The 22,659-nt window shown below is 41.0% G+C and overlaps 1 protein-coding gene across 7 annotated transcripts in view; it reads right to left on the bottom strand.

Annotated features, from left to right (window-relative positions):
- The window catches only part of PLCH1 (phospholipase C eta 1), a 944,957-nt gene that overhangs the window by 249,642 nt on the left and 672,656 nt on the right, over positions 1–22,659 (bottom strand). For all 7 annotated transcript variants that reach the window (XM_085634800.1, XM_085634805.1, XM_085634802.1 and 4 more), the window contains one exon: positions 3,207–3,327. In XM_085634800.1, the coding sequence (XP_085490926.1) occupies positions 3,207–3,327 (121 nt within the window). The remainder of the gene's footprint in view (positions 1–3,206; positions 3,328–22,659) is intronic.

Genomic DNA, 22,659 nt, shown 5'->3' with positions numbered 1-22,659 from the left:
CATGCCTGACCCCACTTCCCCAACACACACAGATTCCAGCTGCCTTCTCCTCATCTGTCCTGCTTGTTTTATTTGCTAATGCGCGCTTTCACTTTGACACACGACATGACCCGGTTTCACTTTAACAATGGCGGCCACACGCCTTTCTTTGGTTCTGTGTGGCTTGCTGTATTCAGTTCTAAAACATTTTGTGTTTATCTTTTGGAGCATGCTATGCCACGCTTTCAATTTAACAAAAGCCATGCACCACTTTCCCTTTAACAAATGTCATGCCCGCTTTCACTTTGACAATGGCGGCCGCACATTTCTTTTGTTCTGTGCAGCTCGCCATATACAACTTGTTTTTATTCTTCCCTCATACTGACAGCTGCACTTGGTTCAGTTCTCTATGCCGCTGGTCAAGCCCATCAAACCTTCCTGGTCACTTCCTCGCAGTCTGCCTGCTGAAGTTCCTTGGCCCCCACGCTCTCTGCCAAGTGCTGTGTTTACCAAGCTCTGTTGTGGTTTCTGAGCTTGGTTGCAGTTTCTCCTGATGCTATAGCTCGTGTACTGCCAGCTTAGAAGCTCTGCTGCAGTTAATGTGTTCTTAAAAACCCCGATGAATTTGTAAGCTGCATGTTTTAAAGCTATCTTTGTGTTTTTTTTGTTACTAAGAATCAGGTGCACAGACAGTTGGCTGTAAATTTTCTGTAACCTGCTTGGAAGTGCACCACTGTATTCGTGCTTCCAAGCTCCCCTTTAGTTCTTCTACTGTGTAAGTCGATTCCTGCTTCTTCGCTACACGCTTTCAAGCCCCACGGTTGCCGTTTGTGTACTTAGAAACTGCTGTGGTGTATGTTTAGAAACTTGCTTGCAGTCAATGTGGTTGTAGGTTTGGCTCCAGAGGTATTACTACTGCACACAGCACAAGAAGCATGTCTCGTCTAGCTCACTTTGCCACCCCAGTTCAGACACAGCTATATGCAAATCAGTCTTGACCCTGTGCCTCATGGCAACAGTCCAGCCCTAAGTTGGCAGGGTATGCCCAGACGTGGGTCCCTTGCTCACTTTGCCACTGAATTCAAGCTTGCCTGGCTGATGCGGGCTGTTAGCCCGAAACCGGTCCCAGGATGCTTGTTTCCGGTCCAGGGAAGACATGGCTTGGCAATTTGAGCTGGACTGTTCCCATGAGTCACAGGGTCAAGACTGATTTGCATATAGCTGTGTCTGAACTGGGGTGGCAAAGTGAGCTAAAGAATGATGATGGATTCAACCCAAATCTGTGACTGGGGGTGAGTGTTTGAAAAGTTTCAGCACTCCATCCGTCATCTCCTTGTGTTTTCTTTTTTTTTCAGCCAGCATATTACTCTTGTCTCCCCTCCCTCATAACCTATTTCCCATTTTCCAGATCTCCAGCGCCGAAAGGTCATACGAATGGCAATAGCTCTATGCAAATATAATCCCTCCACTGCATACAAAAAAACAAAAATAAAACACACTATCATTTTTCAACACCAAGAGCTCTAGCTTTCACAAATGCAAGACTGCATTGAAAATGCTTGTTTTCAATGCTTGTAACAGTATGATCTTGGAGCCCCCATGCAATGACTCTGCAAGGTCAATCTATCATCCACAATCTATTGAAGGCTTTCATCATCTGCAGTGGGCTCTTACTGGGTATCCTTCAAGACTGGAATGGTATTTCTTTTTCTTTCTTTCTGTTCCATTTGGTATGGTGACGTTACAGTAATGAAAAACTTTTTTGTCTTTATGTCATCATTACAATTGTGTAAAATACCTTGTATATCCTCTTGCAGTCTTGAAAAAAGTCTAGATGATGAATAACGTTGGCTGCCTGTTTGTAATGGATTTTTACGCAAGAAATGTGAATAACCGTGAAAAGAATACATCCAAACCAACACAACTCTGAACTTGCAACAATTCTTTATTGGTCATACTATATAAGGATTCGAACTCTTTGAGTGCTTTGGTATTCCTCTGTTTATATCAGTCTGCTGAACGTGGGTTTCTCCGGTTCTGGCCACCTCACCCTGGGTGGCGGGTGTGAATACTAGGAAAGCAGTAACTTCACTTTTGTGCCACGATTTTGCCCATATGTTTCCCTAATAGTATGTACGAGTTGGGATTTGCGGACACTGAGCATGTCAACCATTATCTTGTGTATTGTATTTGTATAAAAGTAGACCATCTTAAAACACGTCAGTGAAGAAGTGAAATTGGCAAGTTTTTTAAATATTGCACGAGCCAAGTAATGTTACTCAGGATGAGCCAACCACTCATGGACCAATTCACAAAAACTTCAGGAAAACAATTAAAACATATACTCCTTACTTGGGCATTTTCAAAACTTTGCAGCAATTTTCATAACATGTCTTAAGTACACAAGCTGCAGCTTCACAGGAGTAATCACAAATATAACCTTTTACTTTCACAGAAATGTAACAGGTGAACATTTGCGAATGCAGAAATTGAGCTCAAAAGTACCATTGCACACAGAAAAGTGTTTCTTGATCGAGAAAATATATTCCCACATTGAATATGCATTTAAATCTTCCCTCGACAAATCCTTATTTGGGGCAGAAAATAGCTTTTATGTTTGATGAATGCCCAAAAACGGGTGATTTTGTTGATTTTCACCAGCCATTACAGGTGGCCCAACTCTGAATGCTCACACAGCTACCCGTAAAAGCAAATTAGATCATATGACAATCCCATCACACTAGCGGAACATCTGGGTGAATAAACCCCTTTCAAAACAGGAAAAAACTGCCAATCCTGATAGGTGAACCAAGTTTCTCTTACTGTTGCACGAACATGCGTTAATAGCTTTGCAAATTTATTAATCAATCTTTAATATAGAAACTCAATTAATAATCCTTTATTGATTAGATGTTATTACACAAAGCGATATGTTTCCACTTGCATTTGATTTGGTAGAATGTCAAAAACTGTGTTAATAGTTATCTGCTACACAAGGACCGCCTAAGCCCTGCTTCATTTGCTCCTTCTTTTCATGTTGGCATTTCCTCAAACACCTTTTATATTTTTTGGGGCTGCCTTGTTCGTTCCATCTTTTTGTCATTATGCTCTGTTATTTTTACTTTGAAAGCAACATTATTAAATATTAAACATATAAATAGCAATATTGAAACTAAATATAAACAGTTTAATGTGCAGTTCTGTAATTGCTCTTACAATAAACTTACTCATTTTTGACAAAGGCATGCTTATTGATGGCTTCAACAACGTCTTTGAAAGGTATTTTTGAGGTAAGAGTGTAGCCATGATGTACCACTGGTTCTCCATCTGCTCCATCCCAACAGTCAACTACAAAAACAAAAATAAATCTTTATAAGAGAACGCATCTTTTGTCTTCAAGTGATAAAATGACCTGAATCTTTGTACTCCGATTACTGCAAACATGAATAAGTGGGATATCTGTAAATTAAAAAAAAGTTTTTTTCTAATTACCTTCAAGGATCTGTTGCCATAAAAATGTGAAGTGAATATTACAGACAAACACATTTAGGTTCTATGGTCACAGAAAAAACACAAATCACCCAAACCATCTAATTTGAATATTTGTCATAGCTATTGAAATAATGATAAAACAACTTGTATTAGACTGTTGTAATCAAGAGAGTCCTAAGGACTGTTAAGGATCTGGACAGCAAAAGAGATTTAGCAGTGACCTGCATGGGTAAGTAGACATTGACAAAAAACTTCTGGGATCTTTTGAGAAGGTGAGTAAAATGTGGATCAATTAATAAAGGATGCTATATATTTAGACTTAGTGAAATAATTGATACAGTGCCATACTAAGGTTTAGGTTGTTAAATAATTTTCATGAAATGAGTTTAATGATGGGCCCATTTTTTGTTGATAACATTAATGTGGTTCAAAACTACAAATGTGTGGTAAGTGGCTTAACAGCATTTTCATTGTTTTGATCAGTTATAGAAATGTATTTCATTTACTTGTGCACACCATATAATATTTCGGAAATTATGTACAAGTGCAATGGTTTTGTGACTGGTGACGGGCTTCATTTATTATTTCACGGACTAGATCCATTACAGATTGATTCTAATTAAGGTGTACTGCAAGTCTGCGCTGTAAAAATAAATTGTGCAAACTGAGGAGTAAAAATAATCTTGAGTATATTCACATAGCCATTTTAGAGTGTGTAAAGTAGTACTCAGGTGTCATTGTGGATTGGCCCCAAATTGAAATATTCGGGGATAACGCATATAAAATTAGCACAAATTGAGAGGAATGTGGGCTTTTTGCACCGTTACTATCAGAGTTTGATGTTTCGAGCCGATTCACATAAGCATGTGAGAGTACGTACAAGAGTGCGCCTGGAGTACTACTTTCTGTACTCATAAATGCTTTAATGAACCCATATCTATACAACGGTTACTGACCTTCCAGTGATCCTTGAGAAATTTGATGGAGGGCAAAAAAGTATTTGTATTGGCAATGGCCGTATTTGCTGCAACATCATCAAGAAATTAACTGAACATTTAGAGATGCAGAAATCTGGTATGTTTGTGTTTGACCACAGGTTAGCATGATTCTACCAGTGGCTGAAAAGCTTCAGAAAAGGTATGATCTTGAGCCAAGGTAGTCCCTGTTTTGTGTTCTTTCAACAAAGGCATAATTGCATTTGAAAGTGTGTTGTATCTTTCACTTTACACAGAATCTGAATTATTCTGGAGAAATATAAGACACTTTTGTTCAAATGGAAAACTGACGAGGCACATAATGAAGTTTCATGAATATAATGAAAAAATACACAATTTTGATATTATGGTTGCAAAACATGCACACATGGACACTCCAGTTTCAGTCCATGTTTCATGTTGCTGTATTAGTGTTCTTTAAATTTCTCTCGCCCCGACCAACCCCCCCTCTTCCCCCTGGTTCCTGGAAAAAATTAGTATGCGCAAACCAAGGATGGACGACTTAGACGACAATATCTCTCATCCACCATAAGCCCTTATGCCATAGTCATGCTGCACTACATAAATGTAGGATTATTCGGAGAAAATCTGATGATAGAGCAACTATGTGTATACTGGCTCTCTTGCACCCTGCCCCTTCACCCTAAATGTAAATTCTTATTTACCATGCTCTTTACCTGGTCTTAAAGGGGAAACAAGCTTATGCACAGAAACAGGAACTTTGTATATGCGCAAACATTGTGCATGTAAAACCTCATCTGCGTTCATGTCACACACAGAGGTCGGAGAGGGCAAACAATTCATAGAGAAAGAAAGTACCTCCAGAGGTGACCTGTGAGGCCAGCTTGGTACTTTAAAGGCAACCCACAAGCCAAGCCACTTAGTGACCAGTACTGTGAAATATTTACCAGATGGCATAGAAACAAGACAGAAATCTTTATAAATAGTTAATTTGTTGGTATCTCAATGTATACATGGTTACCTTACACATTGCGTGGTAGTAGTTGCATTTCACATTGTCTAAAGATGAACGGAGAAATTTTTCATAAAGTATGCCCTGGTGAAGTTGCTGTGAATGCTGAAAAACTATACTTTTGGTTAGTTCTTTGTAAATGTTAAAACATCATGTATGGAGAAAATGTGCATTATACAGCACATTGAGCGGAATTCATATTAGGCCTTTGTGTGAAATTCCGCTCCGCTCGTGGAGTTTTTCCTACTCCACATAACATGCATAGTTCATCGCTCGCACTAGCCAATGTTAAATTAGTGAGCGAGGAAAATCTTACTCCAGACCACCTACTGGCGAGACTTCTCAGCACGAGCTGTCGTGGCTGGCCGCTACTGCTCACATTGAGAAACCTTCCATTCATGCTGAGTAAGCAGCCGCTCGAGCAGCAGAAATAGGCAGGGCACTCTTGCACTGCGCATGGTGCTTTTTACACTGGGACAAACACCCAGTGCTAAAAATCAGCGCAAACGGTGCAACCTAACATACTCTGCCGCTTGCAGAATACCGCATAGCGCAGCTGAGTTTTTGGGTCACTTCGTGGACTTCCGCATAGCGGTACTCCGCAAACTCCACCCAGGCCTAATTTATATTAGGCATTACCAAAGTTTTACATTAAGCAAAAAGAATAACAGATAGAGTTACACAGTTGGTCAGGATCATTCATTTTGGTCGAGGGGGGGAATGGCATCTGAGTCCGGGTTTTCCAGTTAAAAATAATGCAATTCAGGTACAGACGTTATTTCCTCATCTCTCTAGTTTTAAAGACTTGGTCAGTGATTTGTGAGTGCCGCTCGTACTTGGGAATACTCTGCCAGTGAACTTTGTGAGTGTTTGCTCCTGGGTGTGAGGGACTGCGAGGCCCTGCAGCGGCAATATCCTCATCAGCTGCGGCCTCTTCCCGGACACTCCCCTTCTTGCCTGCCTTTTTAAATATGATTCGCGGCCCCCGCTCCGCGGGAGCCGCTCGTACTTGGGAATACTCTGCCAGTGAACTTTTTGAGTGTTTGCTCCTGGGTGTGAGGGACTGCGAGGCCCTGCAGCGGCAATATCCTCATCAGCTGCGGCCTCTTCCCGGACACTCCCCTTCTTGCCTGCCTTTTTAAATACGACTCGCGGGAGCCGCTCGTACTTGGGAATACTCTGCCTGTGAACTTTGTGAGTGTTTGCTCCTGGGTGTGAGGGACTGCGAGGCCCTGCAGCGGCAATATCCTCATCAGCTGCGGCCTCTTCCCGAACACTCCCCTTCTTGCCTCCTTTACCCATAAATATTCAGTCTCGTGATGCGATGCGGGACGCGCGCGGGTCGCGCGCCGGGCGAATCCCGGGCCAAGGGCGGGCCCGTTTAAGCCCGTTAAAGACCAAGTAAGACCGGACCGGGCTCCCCCCTAACGTTTGCTATTGTAGGAAGTTGGATACTGTATTTCACTGTATCACATTAGCGTTTGGCCGCTCCGTTATTTAATTTATTAATGGCGACCACACGAGGGAGCAGGAGTAAAACGGCCATGGATGCATCTAGTATAATCGGCCCATTGGACAATTTTATTGTAAGAGCTAACTCTGTTATTTATCAAGGGATTGCATTTATGGAACGGAGAGTGTCCCAAGATTTAGTACTAGCAAAACGTTCTTCTATGGGTCACTTTGCAACAGCTAAAACTCAAGACCAGCAAAATAAAGAAGTAGTCCCCATTTTAGTCCATGCGGACTTACATAGTTCTCCAAATGTGGTAGACTTGTCAGTGTCGGCTTCTGAATGTACATCAGTCTCACAATTAGAGAGGTCCTCGATTTTAGAATCATATCCATTGTTAGAAGATTTAATTACTAGACAGTCGAGGGGAATGAGAGAGGGTGCTATATCAAAATCATCAAAAAATTCAAAGAAAAGAAAAGAAAGTAAAGAAAACTAAGAAAATTCTGAAAACTATTGCGCCCGTGGAAAAGGGGTCATGCGAGCTACCCTTAAGTAATGAGGAGGGAGTACAACAACAAATAAAGGATGGCCGTACTTTTATCCGCTCAGATGTGAATAACGCGACTTTGGGTTCAGGGAGTGTAGAGGCTTCCCCTAGCATGTTTGTAAGCACCAAGGATGTTGAGGCTGATAATAAACTCTGAGTATATGAGGGAGCTTTTTAAAATATACCTCACCCCTTTAGAAAATAGATTGAGGTGCATCGAAAAGCAGTTAACTGAATTAATCGTCTTCTCTAAGTCTCCGAGTAATGCTGGGGTATTAAAGGTTGGAGACAGGAAGTTAAGTTATAAAAACAATAAATCTGCGGGTTCGTTGATAAATAAACCATCTGCCCCAGTCGAGAATGCAAAAATAACGGATCCTACTGCTTTAGAGAAAAAGTCAGTAGATAATACTAATACCCCCATTGTGAACACCAGACAGGAGGTTAATATATCCAAGGATACTGCCTCGGACCCTACGGGGAATCGTAGCTGGGGATCTCCATTGGGGAAATTAGCTATCAACTTGCCCCCGGAAGTAACCCCTTTTTTGGTGGTTTTGACTGGGGTTCCAGAGTTGAAGGAGGACGTAGAGGAACCTATCGGGTCACTAAAAAATAAGGTTCAGCATTGGCTCAATATAAAACGACCATTACCTCCTAATAGGACGAGCAAGATTCTAATGGTGCGTAGGGTGCCCTGGGTGGGGTATGGAAGAAAAACCATCCAGGGCAACTGCGTTTTGGTCAATTTTGTGGACCCGGGTACGGTCGATTATATCTGTTCATGGGATATCCAGAGTAATAACGAAGGTATTGAAACTAAGCGACTTTCCTTTTTTTATCCTCCCAGGATTCGTTATGACCCAGTTTTTGATAGAAGGTGGGGCAGAGTAGGCCTTCAAGAGAGAGGAGTAGACAGAAGGGAGTGGGGATGGCAAACAACCAGGGAACTAAGTTCTAGGGATACTTGGAGAGGAATACCGATCGCCAATAGGTTTAGTTGTTTGGAGATGGTCGATTGACTCCCTTCGATTGCTGGAGTTAAGTATGATTTTTGTGGGGGCCCTAGTAAGTTAAATAAAAGAGCCAATTATTTGGCGAATGGTAACTCAATTGTTATGTATCAGGGATGGGATAATGAGATAGTAGCGACTCCAATCGTCTCGCGACCACTAGTAGAGGGACTAGATAGATAAGAGCACGCAGTGTATAAATATACTGGTGTTGAACACGAAAGCGAACTAGTTTGTCAACAATCTCAAAATACTGTAGTGAGGGATATTGGAGTAAATCCCATACCGATAGAAATAGGTACTTGTATTGATAATCCCTATGATTTGGAGACGCCAGGAGATGTTCAAAGGGGGAAGCTGGCTCTCTTATCCTGGAATATAGCGGGCCTATCAAACAAGGTAAAGGTCCCCATCTTCCGAAATTTTATTGAAAAATATGATGTTATCTTTTTTCAGGAGTGCTGGGAACAGGTTGAAATTCATCTTGCAGGGTATCGTACATATTTTGCTCTGGTGGGCTCTGTACATATATTTCTAATACTGTTAATCTGACCATAAAGAACCAGACCACCGGGGGGGCATAATTTTTATCAGATTCTTTTCCTCAAAGTGGGAGGCAATCGACACATTACCCTAGTAAACCTGTATAATAACATTCCAAAGGAAGATCAGAAAAGAGTCCTGGAAGACTTAAATAACTCTTTATGTCATGGGATAGGCTCGGGGCACAATGACATGTGTATTATATTGACAGGCGATTTTAATTGCCATTTATGCCCCCATAGTAACTTGGGTATATGTGGAATGGTTAATCTAATTGGTGACCCTTGCACTCACTTTGAGCATTCCATGCTGGGAAATTTGCTTAACAGCTTAATTTACGATTGGAATCTGGGTTTTGTAAATGAATTATGTAGCCCCCAGGTTAACTTTCAACCCACTTTTAATGGACGTGGTTTGCGGTCTGTTATAGATTATACATTGGTTACTACTAGCTATTATCATAACGTCCTGTCGTTTAAAATAGAGGATATCGCGATGAGCGACCATTTTCCGATTAGCTCAACTTTCGATATCGGGACGAGCATTAGAACAGTACCTAATGTAGTTGAAAATTTATATCGCCATGCTATTTCGCTGGCGAAAACAAATGGTTATGTAATAAAATGGAGTAAGGTTGACTCTACAAATTTTTTGCAGAGCCTAATAGCGGATCAATACAGTAATTTTATGACCTGCCTAGAGGAATCCCCTGATCCAAGTGCGGTTATTAGTGCCTTCCAGAAGATCGCAACACAAATTGGCAATAAATTGACAGGAACACTGCGGGAAGGGGAGAGATATAAGGCAGAGGGATGGTTTAACTCCGAGTGCAGTAAAGCACATACCAACTTAAAGCAGATTTTTAAAAAAACACCTAAAAACCAGCAAGTTATTAGAGCTGCCAGAACAGCGTATAAAATCACATAATATAAACGGAAATTAGAGTTGAAGGAGAATGCATGGGCCACACTACTAAAGGCATCCTCCTTGAGAGATAATACTGCCTTTTGGAGAGCAGTAAATGCTCCCTTTTTCGTTGAAAGGAAATCTGACATGGTAGAATTTGCTATAGAAGAACCAGTCTGGGTTGATCATTTCACTGAGCTTTATAAGAAAGATGATTTGCTCAGCCTAGATAACATTTGCCAAAATCAGCTGGCTGTTAGCGAGCTTATTCCTTCTGTCTTGTTTCCTTTGGGGATTTCCTTTTCTGTTTCTGAGGTGGAATTAGCTCTATTTGAAAGCTCAAAAAACAAAGCCCCAGGACCCGATGGGATTCCTATAGATATATACAAGGATAATATCTCCTTATGGGCCCCGCTCCTGACTAACGTGTTAAATAGCTGTAATAATAAGGGATTTCCATCCACTTGGCAGGAAGCGATAGTAGTGCCTATTTTTAAAAAGGGAGATCGAAATTATCCTAAATGTTATAGGCCCATTTCGCTACTTGACTCTTTGATGAAAGTGGCAGGTAGAATTATTTTAAATAGATTGCAAACATGGGCTAAGGACAGTGATGTTCTTTTCAAGTTCCAGTACGGTTTCAAGTCAGGATTGGGTACTGTTGAACAGGGACTTAACCTAGCTATAATAACTGGTAAATATATGGTGGCAAACAGAGGTAATCTTTTTATGACTTTTGTAGATCTCAGCTCAGCTTTTGACTGCTTGAGTCATGAGGTTTTGTGGGATACCTTAACAGGTCTTGACATTGATCTAAATATACTTAATTTTATTAAAGAGTTATATAGAGGGGCAGGGGCAAAGGTACGTTTTGGAAAAAGAGGAGAATGTACAAATAAATTCCCAATAATGAAAGGTGTTCGACAGGGTTGTATTTTGGCACCTTTTCTTTTTAATTTATATATAAATGGCGTGGCGGAATCTTTAACAAAGCTAGAAGTAGATTACCCCCAAATTGATGGCACGGCGGTGCCCATTTTATTATACGCAGACGATGCGGTTATCATGGCTAGAACCCAAACAGGCCTTCAAAAGGCGATAACTAGTTTTTCAGTATTCATGGGATCTAGGTGTCTAAAAATTAATATTGGGAAAACTTTTACCATATGCTGCTCATCAAAGAATAAGATTTCTTGTAATATTTTTTTAGAGCAGTCTAAGATAGGATTAACAAGTACTTTTTCATATTTGGGGATTGTTTTTAATAAAAGAGGTACTTGGACTACAGCGGTTAGTACAAGGAACCTTGCATTTGCTCGTGCAATAGGCGCAGTAAAACAGTTTGCCAATAAACTGGGGGGTAGGCCTGTTCGTATCCTAATGGATATTTACAAGGCTAAATGTGTTTCAACTGCCATATATGGGGCTGGCATCTGGGGTATTGCAGATTGTCGGGAAATACAAGCAAAATAATTTTTTTTCCTGCGTTATCTGTTAGCTGTCCCCAATTCCACCTCCACATACGTTTGCCATAAGGAACTAGATTTGGTTTACATATCCGATTTAATTAAAATCAGTCCATTATTGTTATGGCATAAGATATGGACCTCGACGGCAACCGCCTTTAATAGAGCCATTTTGTTGGATTGCATCAAACTTGAGAGATCGAAAAATATCCAGTGGTTTTCATATGTAAAGGATTTTATGACCAATATGGGACACTCAGCATATTTTAGTACCGCCTCCTCGCTATCCTTGATCCCCAGAAAGGCATTTAAGGATTGTTGTCTTGCTTTTCTGGAGAATCAACGGTGGTTTGAGGAGAGGAGTAAGGTATCCGTAATGCAACATCACTTAGTTTTGCAGGGCTCTGGTTTGCAGCTTTACTTATCTCCTGAGCAATCTAGCTACAATAGAATGTTATTAGCACGACTGAGAACTGGTAGTTATTATAGGTTGCTAACCTTCCCAGATAGCAATGATTGGTCGTTAAGTTTAATTAAATGTCCTTGTGATGATCTTTCTACGCAATCAACAAGACATAGTGTTTTGTTTTGCAAATTTTATGCATGGGGGAGGAAGAGATATTTGATTCCCCTTTTAAAGATCTGGGGCTTGAGGCAGTGTAGACCTGCTTATCTAAAGCTGCTTCTGTTAGAAGATGAAATTACCATTAACGCTGTATCCAAGTTTTTTAAATTTGCAATTAGGTGTAGATCTTCTATGGATTCATTTTTAATTTTGTTTTGATTCAGACTGTCCCACTATGATGTTCTTAAATTGTAATGTATTTCGATTTCTATTATTGTGTTTTATTGTATGCATTTTTATTGTGCTTTTATGATTTTTATATTGAAATCGAATAAAGCTATCTTTGACTGACTGAGTGGCCTTCTTTGAAAAGAGATATTAGTACTGTAAATAGTGCTGATTAGTAGGAAGGTCTTTAAACCACATGCCAGCTCATGAACATGTAAAAGAAATATCTCTGGAAATAAGTTACAAAAAAACAAGTGTGAGTCAACCATAAAAGGGTCAAAAATGGAGGAATTTTCTGTGAAATTAGTACAGAAGGAACTGCATCGGTATAAAAATGTGGCATTATTCACTACTGCAGTGTTTCCCAATCTGTGCGCCGCGGCACCCCAGTGCGCCGTAAAAACTACCCAGGGGCGCCGCGCACCAAACGCACAGTTAGGGAACCAAATTAATTTGTTAATCCTGGCATATCAATAGGTCAAGACAGTATGAGGAATAAAAGGTGCGGGAATACCGTTAAATACAAAAATCAATTTTAAAAAAATGCAGATTTACTTGTAGAGAAAGTCCGCGACCCACAGTAGCGATGCACGCCTGCACACAAACAGGGAAACACTGCAGAAGGGCGCAGGACCTACAAAGGACGGGCCACAGTCCCTCCTAGTGTTAGTTTGTTTTTTTGCATCTTTTATGTAGCGCGAACTCGACCCGAAGGTATTGGAGCGCTGTACATGAGCACCGTATTTACATTATACATTCAGGCACGGGAGATTAAGTGATTTGCCCAGAGTCACTGTGGACGCGACCCCGAGGCTCGAACCCTGGTTTCCAGCACCAAAGTCGGCAGTCTAGCCGACTGACCACATCCCTCTCCTTTGTAAATAAATCTCCGGCACAGAGACCTGGGCTGAACCTGCCAACCGGGGCTAAAAGAGCAGGCCGAGACGAAGGAGAAAGAAGCCTGGGTGGAGAGAGGGGCTGACAGAAGGGACTTTACAAGGGGAGCAGGAAAGAGGCCGCAAGTGGGAGCCTTTACTGAAGTGTTGATTGCATGTTGGGAACACAGTGATGGCCGCTATGGTAGAGCTGGAGTCTGGCGAATAGACCCTGCCATTAAAGACGTCTACAGTGTATAGCAGCGCACTCTTGACCTGTGTTTTTGTGATGTAAGAATTCTATGAAGCTTCGAGATTAAATGTAAGCACAAACCATTAAGGACAATGCCAACTGGATTAACACACTGATTTAAGTACTTCGTGTGCACAGATTGGAAGAGGGCAGACAGGCACGTCCCTCCCCCTCCACAGAACTTGTTGGGTACACAAGGATCTTGGTTGCAGGCACCTTAACCTCGTTATTTTAAATCGCAGTCCGTTTGCAACATTTAAACATGCAAGAACATATTTACTACCACATTTGTTCTTGTTACCAATTGTTGCAGCAATTACATTTAGATCAAGCAAATGCCCACTATTTAACAAAAAAGCTGTTATGGGAGGACCACTTTAAACAACAGTTTTCCCTTTAAAATGAATATGTTCAAGATCTTATAGTTTATAAAACAGTACTGCATACTGTTTCATTTGGTAATTGCATGCCCATTCTTTTGTGGTCCAAAGTTGTGCCCGTAGTGTGCTCAACCTACTTAGAGCTGGGGCCCTGCAATATCACTTGAGCAGTTTCCGCAGGGGATCACTTTCTGTGTGTGTCTGGGTCTCTGCTTTTTTTTCTTCTCACTGCTGTGGGGGCGACAGTGCCCCTGTATGGTCCTACCAATCCTCTTGTTGTAACACCACAGGGCAGTGAGTGACCTGACCCAGATAACAAAGAATACTATGGAGAATATGTCCTAGCAGCACCCTGGTAAAGTGAGTAATACACTGTACTAGGCAGTGCCTTTCCTTATTGGCTGTCATAGTATCTGAAGCGTTACCATAACACACAGTGCAATATGCCACACATAGTAAATTGTGACACATGCTACTTCAGTTTTGGCATCAGGTGTTTTTTAATGTTGTAAATGCCAGGTGTACGTGTACCTGCAAGTTGAGGGTGAATGGAAGGAGGCATATTTCTACTAGTGAAGTGGTTTGCTTTTCATTTCCTGCTAGACGAGCAAGGCTCTCTGAGAGAGAGAGAGGGGTGAGTGACAGGATCAAGGGCCATAGGCCACATCAGCCTAGTTTTGTGATTGCCAGCAGTTCATTCCATGCTGCCAGAATTTCACACGCTTCATCATACAACCTGCCCAATCACACTATGCAGCAGGAATGCCACATTTCCCCATCTATGCAAACAATGCAGTTTGTTGCATAAAGCAACATATGTTAGTGACGAGCACCGCAGGCATACATGCACAGTCTGGAGTTAAAGCAATACTTCAAAACTCATTTGTGAGTGAAATGACTGCATGGAAGTACTGACCTAAATGTCTTTCCATGACATGTCACACAAATCAAAGCCTACCATCGACACTCTTTTCCAGACTGCATGATTATAATACCTTCATCAGCTTCATCCCAAAGAAAAATTAAAGTACTCCCTAAGCTGGGCTTACATTACCCCCCACCCGGCCCCAAAAAAGTAACATAATGGGGAGCCATGGCCAACGGCCAACAGGTCAAGGGAGCCGGGGGTCAATAAAGTTTGGGAACCACTGCACTACTGTGTAAAGTTAAGAGCAAGGTAACAAAGCACTCATTGCGCATGTAGTTATCTCAAATTCACTTACTTTATAAAACTAATAAAGCATCCACATTTCGAAAGAGTCAATAAAAACAATTAGGAAGACAATGAATTCTTGTTTATTTGAAACTGCGTTTTCATGCGGTGGAGAAAAATTCTTATTGAGTTTGATTTATAGCAATTATACTGTATTAAAACAGTTCTTGACGTCATCAAAACAGGAGGCAAAAAAACGAGGGTTTCCGCAGCATAATGAATATGCTATTGACATACACAGTTTTTAGTGAAAGAAAATATTTGTTTATTTTCAACACCCTGCCTGTCAATACCGAGGGTGTCATCAAAATACGGGCAGATGTGCTACACGGTCTTGTTGAAGTAGTTGCACTATAAACTGAATTTTTCAGCAATCATAATTGCGAGTGAGTAGAGAGGCCGTTCGCTAATATCATATTCACACAGAGAAGTTCAAATGGGATTCTGAATTTAAAAAACCCATCAAGTACTGGGGAAAAAAAAGGAGCAAAAGTTAAAAAAAATTGTAATTTAAAGTCAACGAGAGCCCTAGTTATTTTAGACTGTGCGGGACTGTAAACGTTTACAGAGAAGGCCAAATGATAAGAAAATATAGGAAATGTTCTTCCCATGAAACCTTTAAGTTGCTCGGGTGCTCTGGGTCCCATCAGTGGATTCTGACTGCATTGTACTCACTGTGGCGCACGAATAGATGGGGCTGGACTAGGTATTTTCCAATAAATTGTCTTTGAATACTATTTTGTGGCTGCCCAGCAAAGTCAAGAATAGCACAGTATTAATCCAGGCTCCAGTAACCGTTTTCGGGGTCGGGTAATAATGCAACATTTTTAAATGCAACAAAACCCACTTCTGTAAAATAATTAATAAATGGTATCTTTTTTATCTCGCACCCAGGCCTTTTCATGCTGTAGAAAGTATAACAGACCTTCAGTAGCTACCTTACTGAAATGCAAGGTTTTGTTAAAATTACAGTTTAATTTAATATACAGCACGTGGTTCTGTGGAGCATTTTTCAAGCAGTTTCGTGACACTGCATCAGTTTTGACTTTAATATAAAACTTAATCATTATTCTCCTCTGTCAGGGAAAATTGTCAAAGGCTCTGTTCAACTTTCATGCAATTGAAATTATGTTTATTTATGAAAATGTTCCAAAAGACCCTTTCCCCACCATCATGGCCGGCATTAGCGTTGGTGGTCCCCGGTGCAACAATGTTTTTGGCGCTGCCCAATGACCACCTCTTCCACGGATTCCCTCACTGCCATCCTTTCACAGTGCCCCTCAAGTCTCCTTAACCACTCTCGCTCAGATGCATTTAATTACCTTTGTAGCACCACTCATACCAGTGTAGGGTGTCGGAGCACTTTACATCATACACATTTCACAGACACAATCAATCATAGCTGTGTAAATCAGTGTATAGCAAATGTTATGTAAGACAGAGGACTCCAGGGTGTAGGAGACAAGTCATCCATACTGGTGGGCAGGATAGTGTGAGGGTGCTTGGTCTGGAGAAGCACACACTCAAAATGTAATATTCAGAACTGATTTCTATCCAAATGAACACTTTTTACAATCTAGGATAATCAAAGACTGGGGGAAAAACAATGCTCTAACTTATTTGACACAAACAAGACAGGTAGTAGTGTTTCCTGAAAGGAAAATGTCCGCACCTTCACTAAGTATACAATTGTCTTATAATTATAAGACCTCTAATATATAGGGGATTATCAATATTTCTTTTAAAATATCACTATACGGGTGCTCAAAAGGGCCAAAACACCTACTACCCAAAGGTGTTAACAGCACACCTAGGTGTGCAACCAAATTTCACAAAAAAACATAGGCATATACAGCACTCCGTTAACTGTTATAGAGATTCTTATGAAGTATATAATTCTTCGTCACAAACAAACACAGTCCAATGAGATCATTCGAGACAACGCTCCAGAAGAATCAGACGGTCCTCTTGCTATTCATCAATCTTTATTTAAGTCATAGAGGAATAAAGATTTCCCAGCATACAACTTGCCAGCCGACACGTGTTTCGTCATTTTCTAAGACTTTTTCAAGGCATAAACATTGAATCGAACACCAGATAAACAACTGGGCTCAAATAGACAACCGTCAGGTTCCACAGTGTATCTCTCGACGCGCTCAAGAATCAGTTCTCATATTCAATACAATAGTTCTCCCTGTGTATTCTATGGAGTTTGTAAAAGCATCACTGGCCAATGTCAATAAACACCTTCCATTAATATCTCACATGGTCCATCCTCTCTACGTTAGGACCTTCTCTGTATATTCCGAATGGCCGATCCGCCAACTATGCAATAAACAAACAAACAACTGCTCTAACTTATACCATGCAGTGTGCATGCAGCTCCATGTGTTCTATGTTAGGATTTTAACTTATAACCCGAAAGTATCAAAAGGATCTCACTGACAAAAGCAATAACCCACTCACCTATTTACATTATATGAACTTTGTGATCTGCATGGTACACATTCTTACAGCAGGCATATTAACCCTATGCGCTACCTTACCATGAGTGAAAATTTCCAATAGACAAAACACCGGATCTCTCTCCAGCAAGAGCATTAATAACTGTATGTATCTTGACATTTTTATTGTGCCTGTAAATTGCTGAAAATTAACGTATCAACCGGTGCTTTTAAAACCATAATATACTTGCAAACGGTGCCTTCAACTGAAGTCAGCAGCCGGTGCAGTGGCACCGGTTGCACCGCCATAGATTGCCCACAATTGTACCTTTCAACAATGACGCTGAAATAAAGCATCAGGTCACCTTTTGGCTTGCTGAGGTTAATGCTGCAGACAATGAAGGACTGCTCTTCAAAGCAGCACATTGGTTTTTTTAGCAACAAGGCCTTGTCAGAATAGAGAAACACACAGTGTATATACATCTAAGTCTTACAACTACAACTGACTGCAGACAGCAAAAGTTGTAATCAGTTACAGACCCTGTCAGACCAACAGTGCACAAGAGTTTTGGAACTAGCTAGCCTCAGGCGCTAAATAAGGAACAAATGTTTAAAAAATAAAAAAATACAACTGTGGTATTGCAACATATAACAGAAAAAAAGAAAAGGGAAGAGCAAAAGTAATATGTACAGTGATATAGTTTAACACAAGTATTCAATAGCTGTACTTCTACAGTAGAGCCAGATCTAGGGGGGAACTGACGGATAAATGGAACCCCTGAGGCACATCTGGATGATTAACATGCCCATATGTCCATGGACCTTGAAGCAAATGGAGTGTGGAGTGGTACATTTAAAGCTGCTCATTGCAATATACTATGTTTTTAAGCCAGTCCTTGCCTTTAGGGGAGCCGCCTAAGCTCTTAACACATGCTATTTGGTGTTTGGCATGTAAAGATGCAATGGTTGATAGTTTCTTGATACTTGGCAGAAGGTCCTTAGCATATCCTAGGAGTGCGGTGAAGGGTGTAAAGTAGTTGAAACTGTTGGGGAAACGGGAAAAAATAGCCTCCCAGAATTTTTGCATTTGAGTTCACTTCCTAGACCAATGCAAAAGTAAACTACAGTTGGTCCTGACATCTCCCGCAAGCTAAATCAACTGTGAGGCCATATTTAAATAAATAAAGGTGAATACAATTAGCACAGTGTATGAACTTGAAGAGGATTAGACATAGTCCATTATTGAGAGTCAAGCTACAGGTCGGTCTGCAACAGAATCTTACATTCTTTATCATTAATCTGTCCACCAGATCAGTGGACCATTTTTCTCTGGTGGAGGTCAGTCCTGTCTTGATACAAGTTAAATTGAAGAATCGCCCATTACGAGACAGATCCCCTATCTGTACCAGATTAAAATACTTTGGATGTATAAGAGTGTTTCTTTCATGCATGGGGTAGAAGGCGTGACTGGTTTGGGGAGAAGACCGATGGCTTGACCCAGCAGGGATGTAAGAGGAATAGGGAAACTATTCTCAGTATCAATGACAACATGGGCATGTAATGGGGATGTACCAATAATGTGCATAGTGGGCCTGAGCACAAGAGTAATACAGTTCAAGCTTTGGTGCAGAAAAACCACCCTGCTGTTATCAGTATTGGTAGTAATCCACATGTAACTCTGAGCCTGGCACCAGCCTATACCATGAGTGATTGGAGACAAATGCGGAAGGATTTATCAAGGATGACTGGCATATTAAGGAAGAAGCATAATACTTTGGGATGAAAGACCATTTTCATCAGTCTTATTCTTCCAGCCAAGGAAAGCTGTATAGTGACCCATCGCTTGACCTCTTCAATTTTGGACAAAGCCAGCTCCATAGTCTCCAAGTAGGGTTGGACTGGGGATATAACAGGCCCAGGCACCAATAAATGTGGTCTGCTTTAGTGAATTAGAAAGCTAAAAAAGGCAGCATGTTTGCAAATTGGGGCATTTATGAACTTGGTTAAGAATTTTGCAGGATATGGAAGAACATGAATTTGAGCTTGCTGAAGGAGATGTTTGTTTTACGATCAGGGAGATCAATAGTAAAAATAAAATGGGCCAGCAGACCATAAAACAAGCCCACAAAGAGCCAAAAAAACAGCCCACACATTGACCTGTCAGAACAGCCTGGTCACTGCCTGACTGCCTGCCCAGGAAGCCAGTCCGACCCTGTTTCCAAGAAGCAGAATGCTCTATTCGCAGTTGATCTATATACCCACGTATTTCACTGATGTAGTTGCACCACAGGAGTAGGAAATACAGGCTGTGTCAGAGTGTTTGGTGTAAGTGAAAAGATGAGTGATTTAGTCCAATTTAACAAAAGGTCTGATGAGTACTCAAAGTCCAATATTTTTGGGACTATTGTGATAAATCAGTGTGAGGGTTCCTGACAAAGAGTAAGATGTCATCTGCATATAGGGAGATCAGCAGGTTGCAGAATATGAACGTTAATCCTTTTCTTGGTGGCAGTTGTCTAATACTTCAGTCTAAAAGTTCAAGGCAAATCGCAAAATGCATCACAGACTGTGGGCAACCTTGTCTGGTGCCCCTGGTTACTGGAAAGGGAGGCAATAGAATGCCGTTCAGCTGGATTCTAGCAGTTGGATTAGCATAGAGAAGAACCACACAGTAAATAAAGCCTTCTGGAGTGTGCATTCTTGTCTGAGTAGCCAATTGGAAGTTTCATTTGAGCATATCAAATGAAAAGTGTAATTTAAGTAAACCACCACAGCGTCCAATTGTGGGTTGAGTTGGTGTGCAGGGGAGAACATGGATCTGAGATTATGAGGCTTTGATCTGCCTGGTATGAAACCAGATTGGCCACGTAGGACCAGTTTGGGTAGTAGACTACAAGTAAGAATTTGGGCCAGGGTTTTAGTATCTATGAGGAAGAGCGGTCTATAGGTCACATATTGGTCTGGTGGTTTCCTGGTTTCAGAAGGGTGATCAATAGAGAATCCCTGAATTCCTTTTGAGCAGGCTTTATATACCATCTGTAGTTTGGAGGCAAGTATGTGAGGGAAATCTTTAACGAATTCCCTATGCTAGGAAATCTGTGGCTGGGCCTTGCTCCTTTGCAAGCTGGATATAACCACTTTAATCTCCTCTAGCATGATGGGTTAGTCAAGGAATTTTCAATTAGGTTTGCCTAACCATGCCAGGGCTATATGTTTAAACAAAAGGCTAAATGTTTGGAATTGAAAGTGAGCAGAGAGGCATATAGTACTGAATAATAAGAGAAGAACTCAGTAAGTATGTGTTCAGATTCATAGACCCTATCTCTGCTGCTCATGACAATCCATGCAATTCCATTTTTACACCCATGGACTGCAGATGAGATAAGCTAATGACTTAACAGGGTGTTCACTATCACAATACTGGTGTGCTGTGGGATATTTGACTAGATGTTTGAGTTCTTACTCTGACACTTTATTGAATTTTGCAAGGTGGTCCTAGATCTCAGCGAATGTATTGGGCTAATGTCTTGGGATCTGGATCACTCATTTAAGTTAATTATAGAGATTGGATTTTGTTTGGCAGTCTGATGAGGTGGTCTCAGAGGGTTCCCCATATATCAAATGTTTGGCAATGCATACTCCATGAATGACTATTTTAAATGGCTTCCAGAAGGTGCCTGCACTTTCAATGGAGCCCTCATTAAGGTTAAAATATTCTGTTATAGCGGCCTAGATGTCATCTCTGAATGTGGGGTACAGGAGAGCTCCTGGGGAAAACAGCCATATGTATGCCCTGTGTGGTAAATCATACACATGTGAGGATATTTTATGGAGAACAGGAATGGGAAGTGATTCAATAGGGTGTGAGCTAGGCAGTCTACATTTAAAGTCCTTGAGCCAACGTCTTATGTTACTAACCAGAAGTTAAACTAAGACCACAAGTTCTGCACAGTGGATATATGGTTCCAGGATTAGTGCATTGTGTCTTATTGTGTTGTATGAGGTATAGAAATAAACATATAATTCCGAAAAAGTTGTAGATGGTCTTCGTCACTTACTAAATGCTGCTACCAATGAATGAAAACTACTTTAATCCCCAAGAGGTTCTGTATTTAAATTGTTCCACTATTTTGCTACTACTTTCCATGGAAATAGCCCCTGTCTTGAGTAGATAAGATTACATTTTCCCACCAAGAAATATACTGATCTGATACCAGTTTCCTATCATTCACCAAACAGGTGACACATTTGTATGTGTAGATAGCTGCGTCAAAATGTCTAGGACAAGTATGGTGTGTTTTATAGTTCCCTTATAGCCAAAGGGAATTCTAGGTTCCACTGTTGCCTGAAAGAACACTACTTCAAGTTCTGGCTTTAGGTTTGTTGCTGACCTCCAGTGAGCTTTCAGTAGAAGCTACATTGAAGCAACGGGCTAAGTATAATGGATTCCTGCTCAAGAAGATTCAAAATACCATTAGTTTCTACAAGGTTACCTACAATACATGTATTACTTCAAACAACAGTATCCCCTGAAGGGAGCAGTGTTCAGGTAGGGACAATTTGTCCAACGTCTCTATAATTTTTCATCGTCCTTGCATCACCATGGTCTTTTTAGATCTGGGACTGTAAAGAAATGCCTCTTTTTGCATGATCACCCCCAAATATTTGGACTGGTGCTGCTGGTTTTTCGACTCTGAGAGTGCAATGAGGCCTGCTAACCAGACCTCAGTGCCAGTGTTCTAACCCTTTATAAAATGTATGTTGAATTGGCTACCACCAATTGGCATAGGTTGACTTAATTATAAGTCCCTAGTGTATGTTACCAAGGGTACCAGGGCTTGTAAGGCAGAGTGTCCCTCAGGGCTGAGGCACTGGTTGTGCCACCCTGTGTTTGACAAAATACAAAATGGCTCGGATCCTGCCACTGCAGCAGCGGAAGAGAAGTTTTGAATTGCTACTTCAACTTTGCCATTTAAATCAATGGCAAAACCTACATTTCCCTTAACAATATACATAAGGCTCCCCTAAGGAAGACCAGTGGAACTCTAAGGCAGGGAACTGTATACTGTTAAGTAGGACATATACTTTTAATATGTCCCAACATCAAAACGTCCAAATTGTTATTTTTTCTGCGGAAAAGTTAGTAGCTTCATTGGCTAACACAGAGTTACCGGCTGACCTCTCAGCCTGGCTAACTTCTGAATGGGACTACTAAAATGGGTACTTCAAGGTATCAAATTAATTGTGCATTAAATCCCACTCGATGCCCAAGTCGAATTTAATGTCACTTTTAAGGAAAGGCAACTTTTAGAAAGTTGCTACTCTGTTGCC

Source organism: Triturus cristatus, chromosome 11, assembly GCF_964204655.1.
Source record: "Triturus cristatus chromosome 11, aTriCri1.1, whole genome shotgun sequence".
Lineage (NCBI taxonomy): Eukaryota > Metazoa > Chordata > Amphibia > Caudata > Salamandridae > Triturus > Triturus cristatus.
This window is presented reverse-complemented; position numbering and strand designations above follow the sequence as displayed.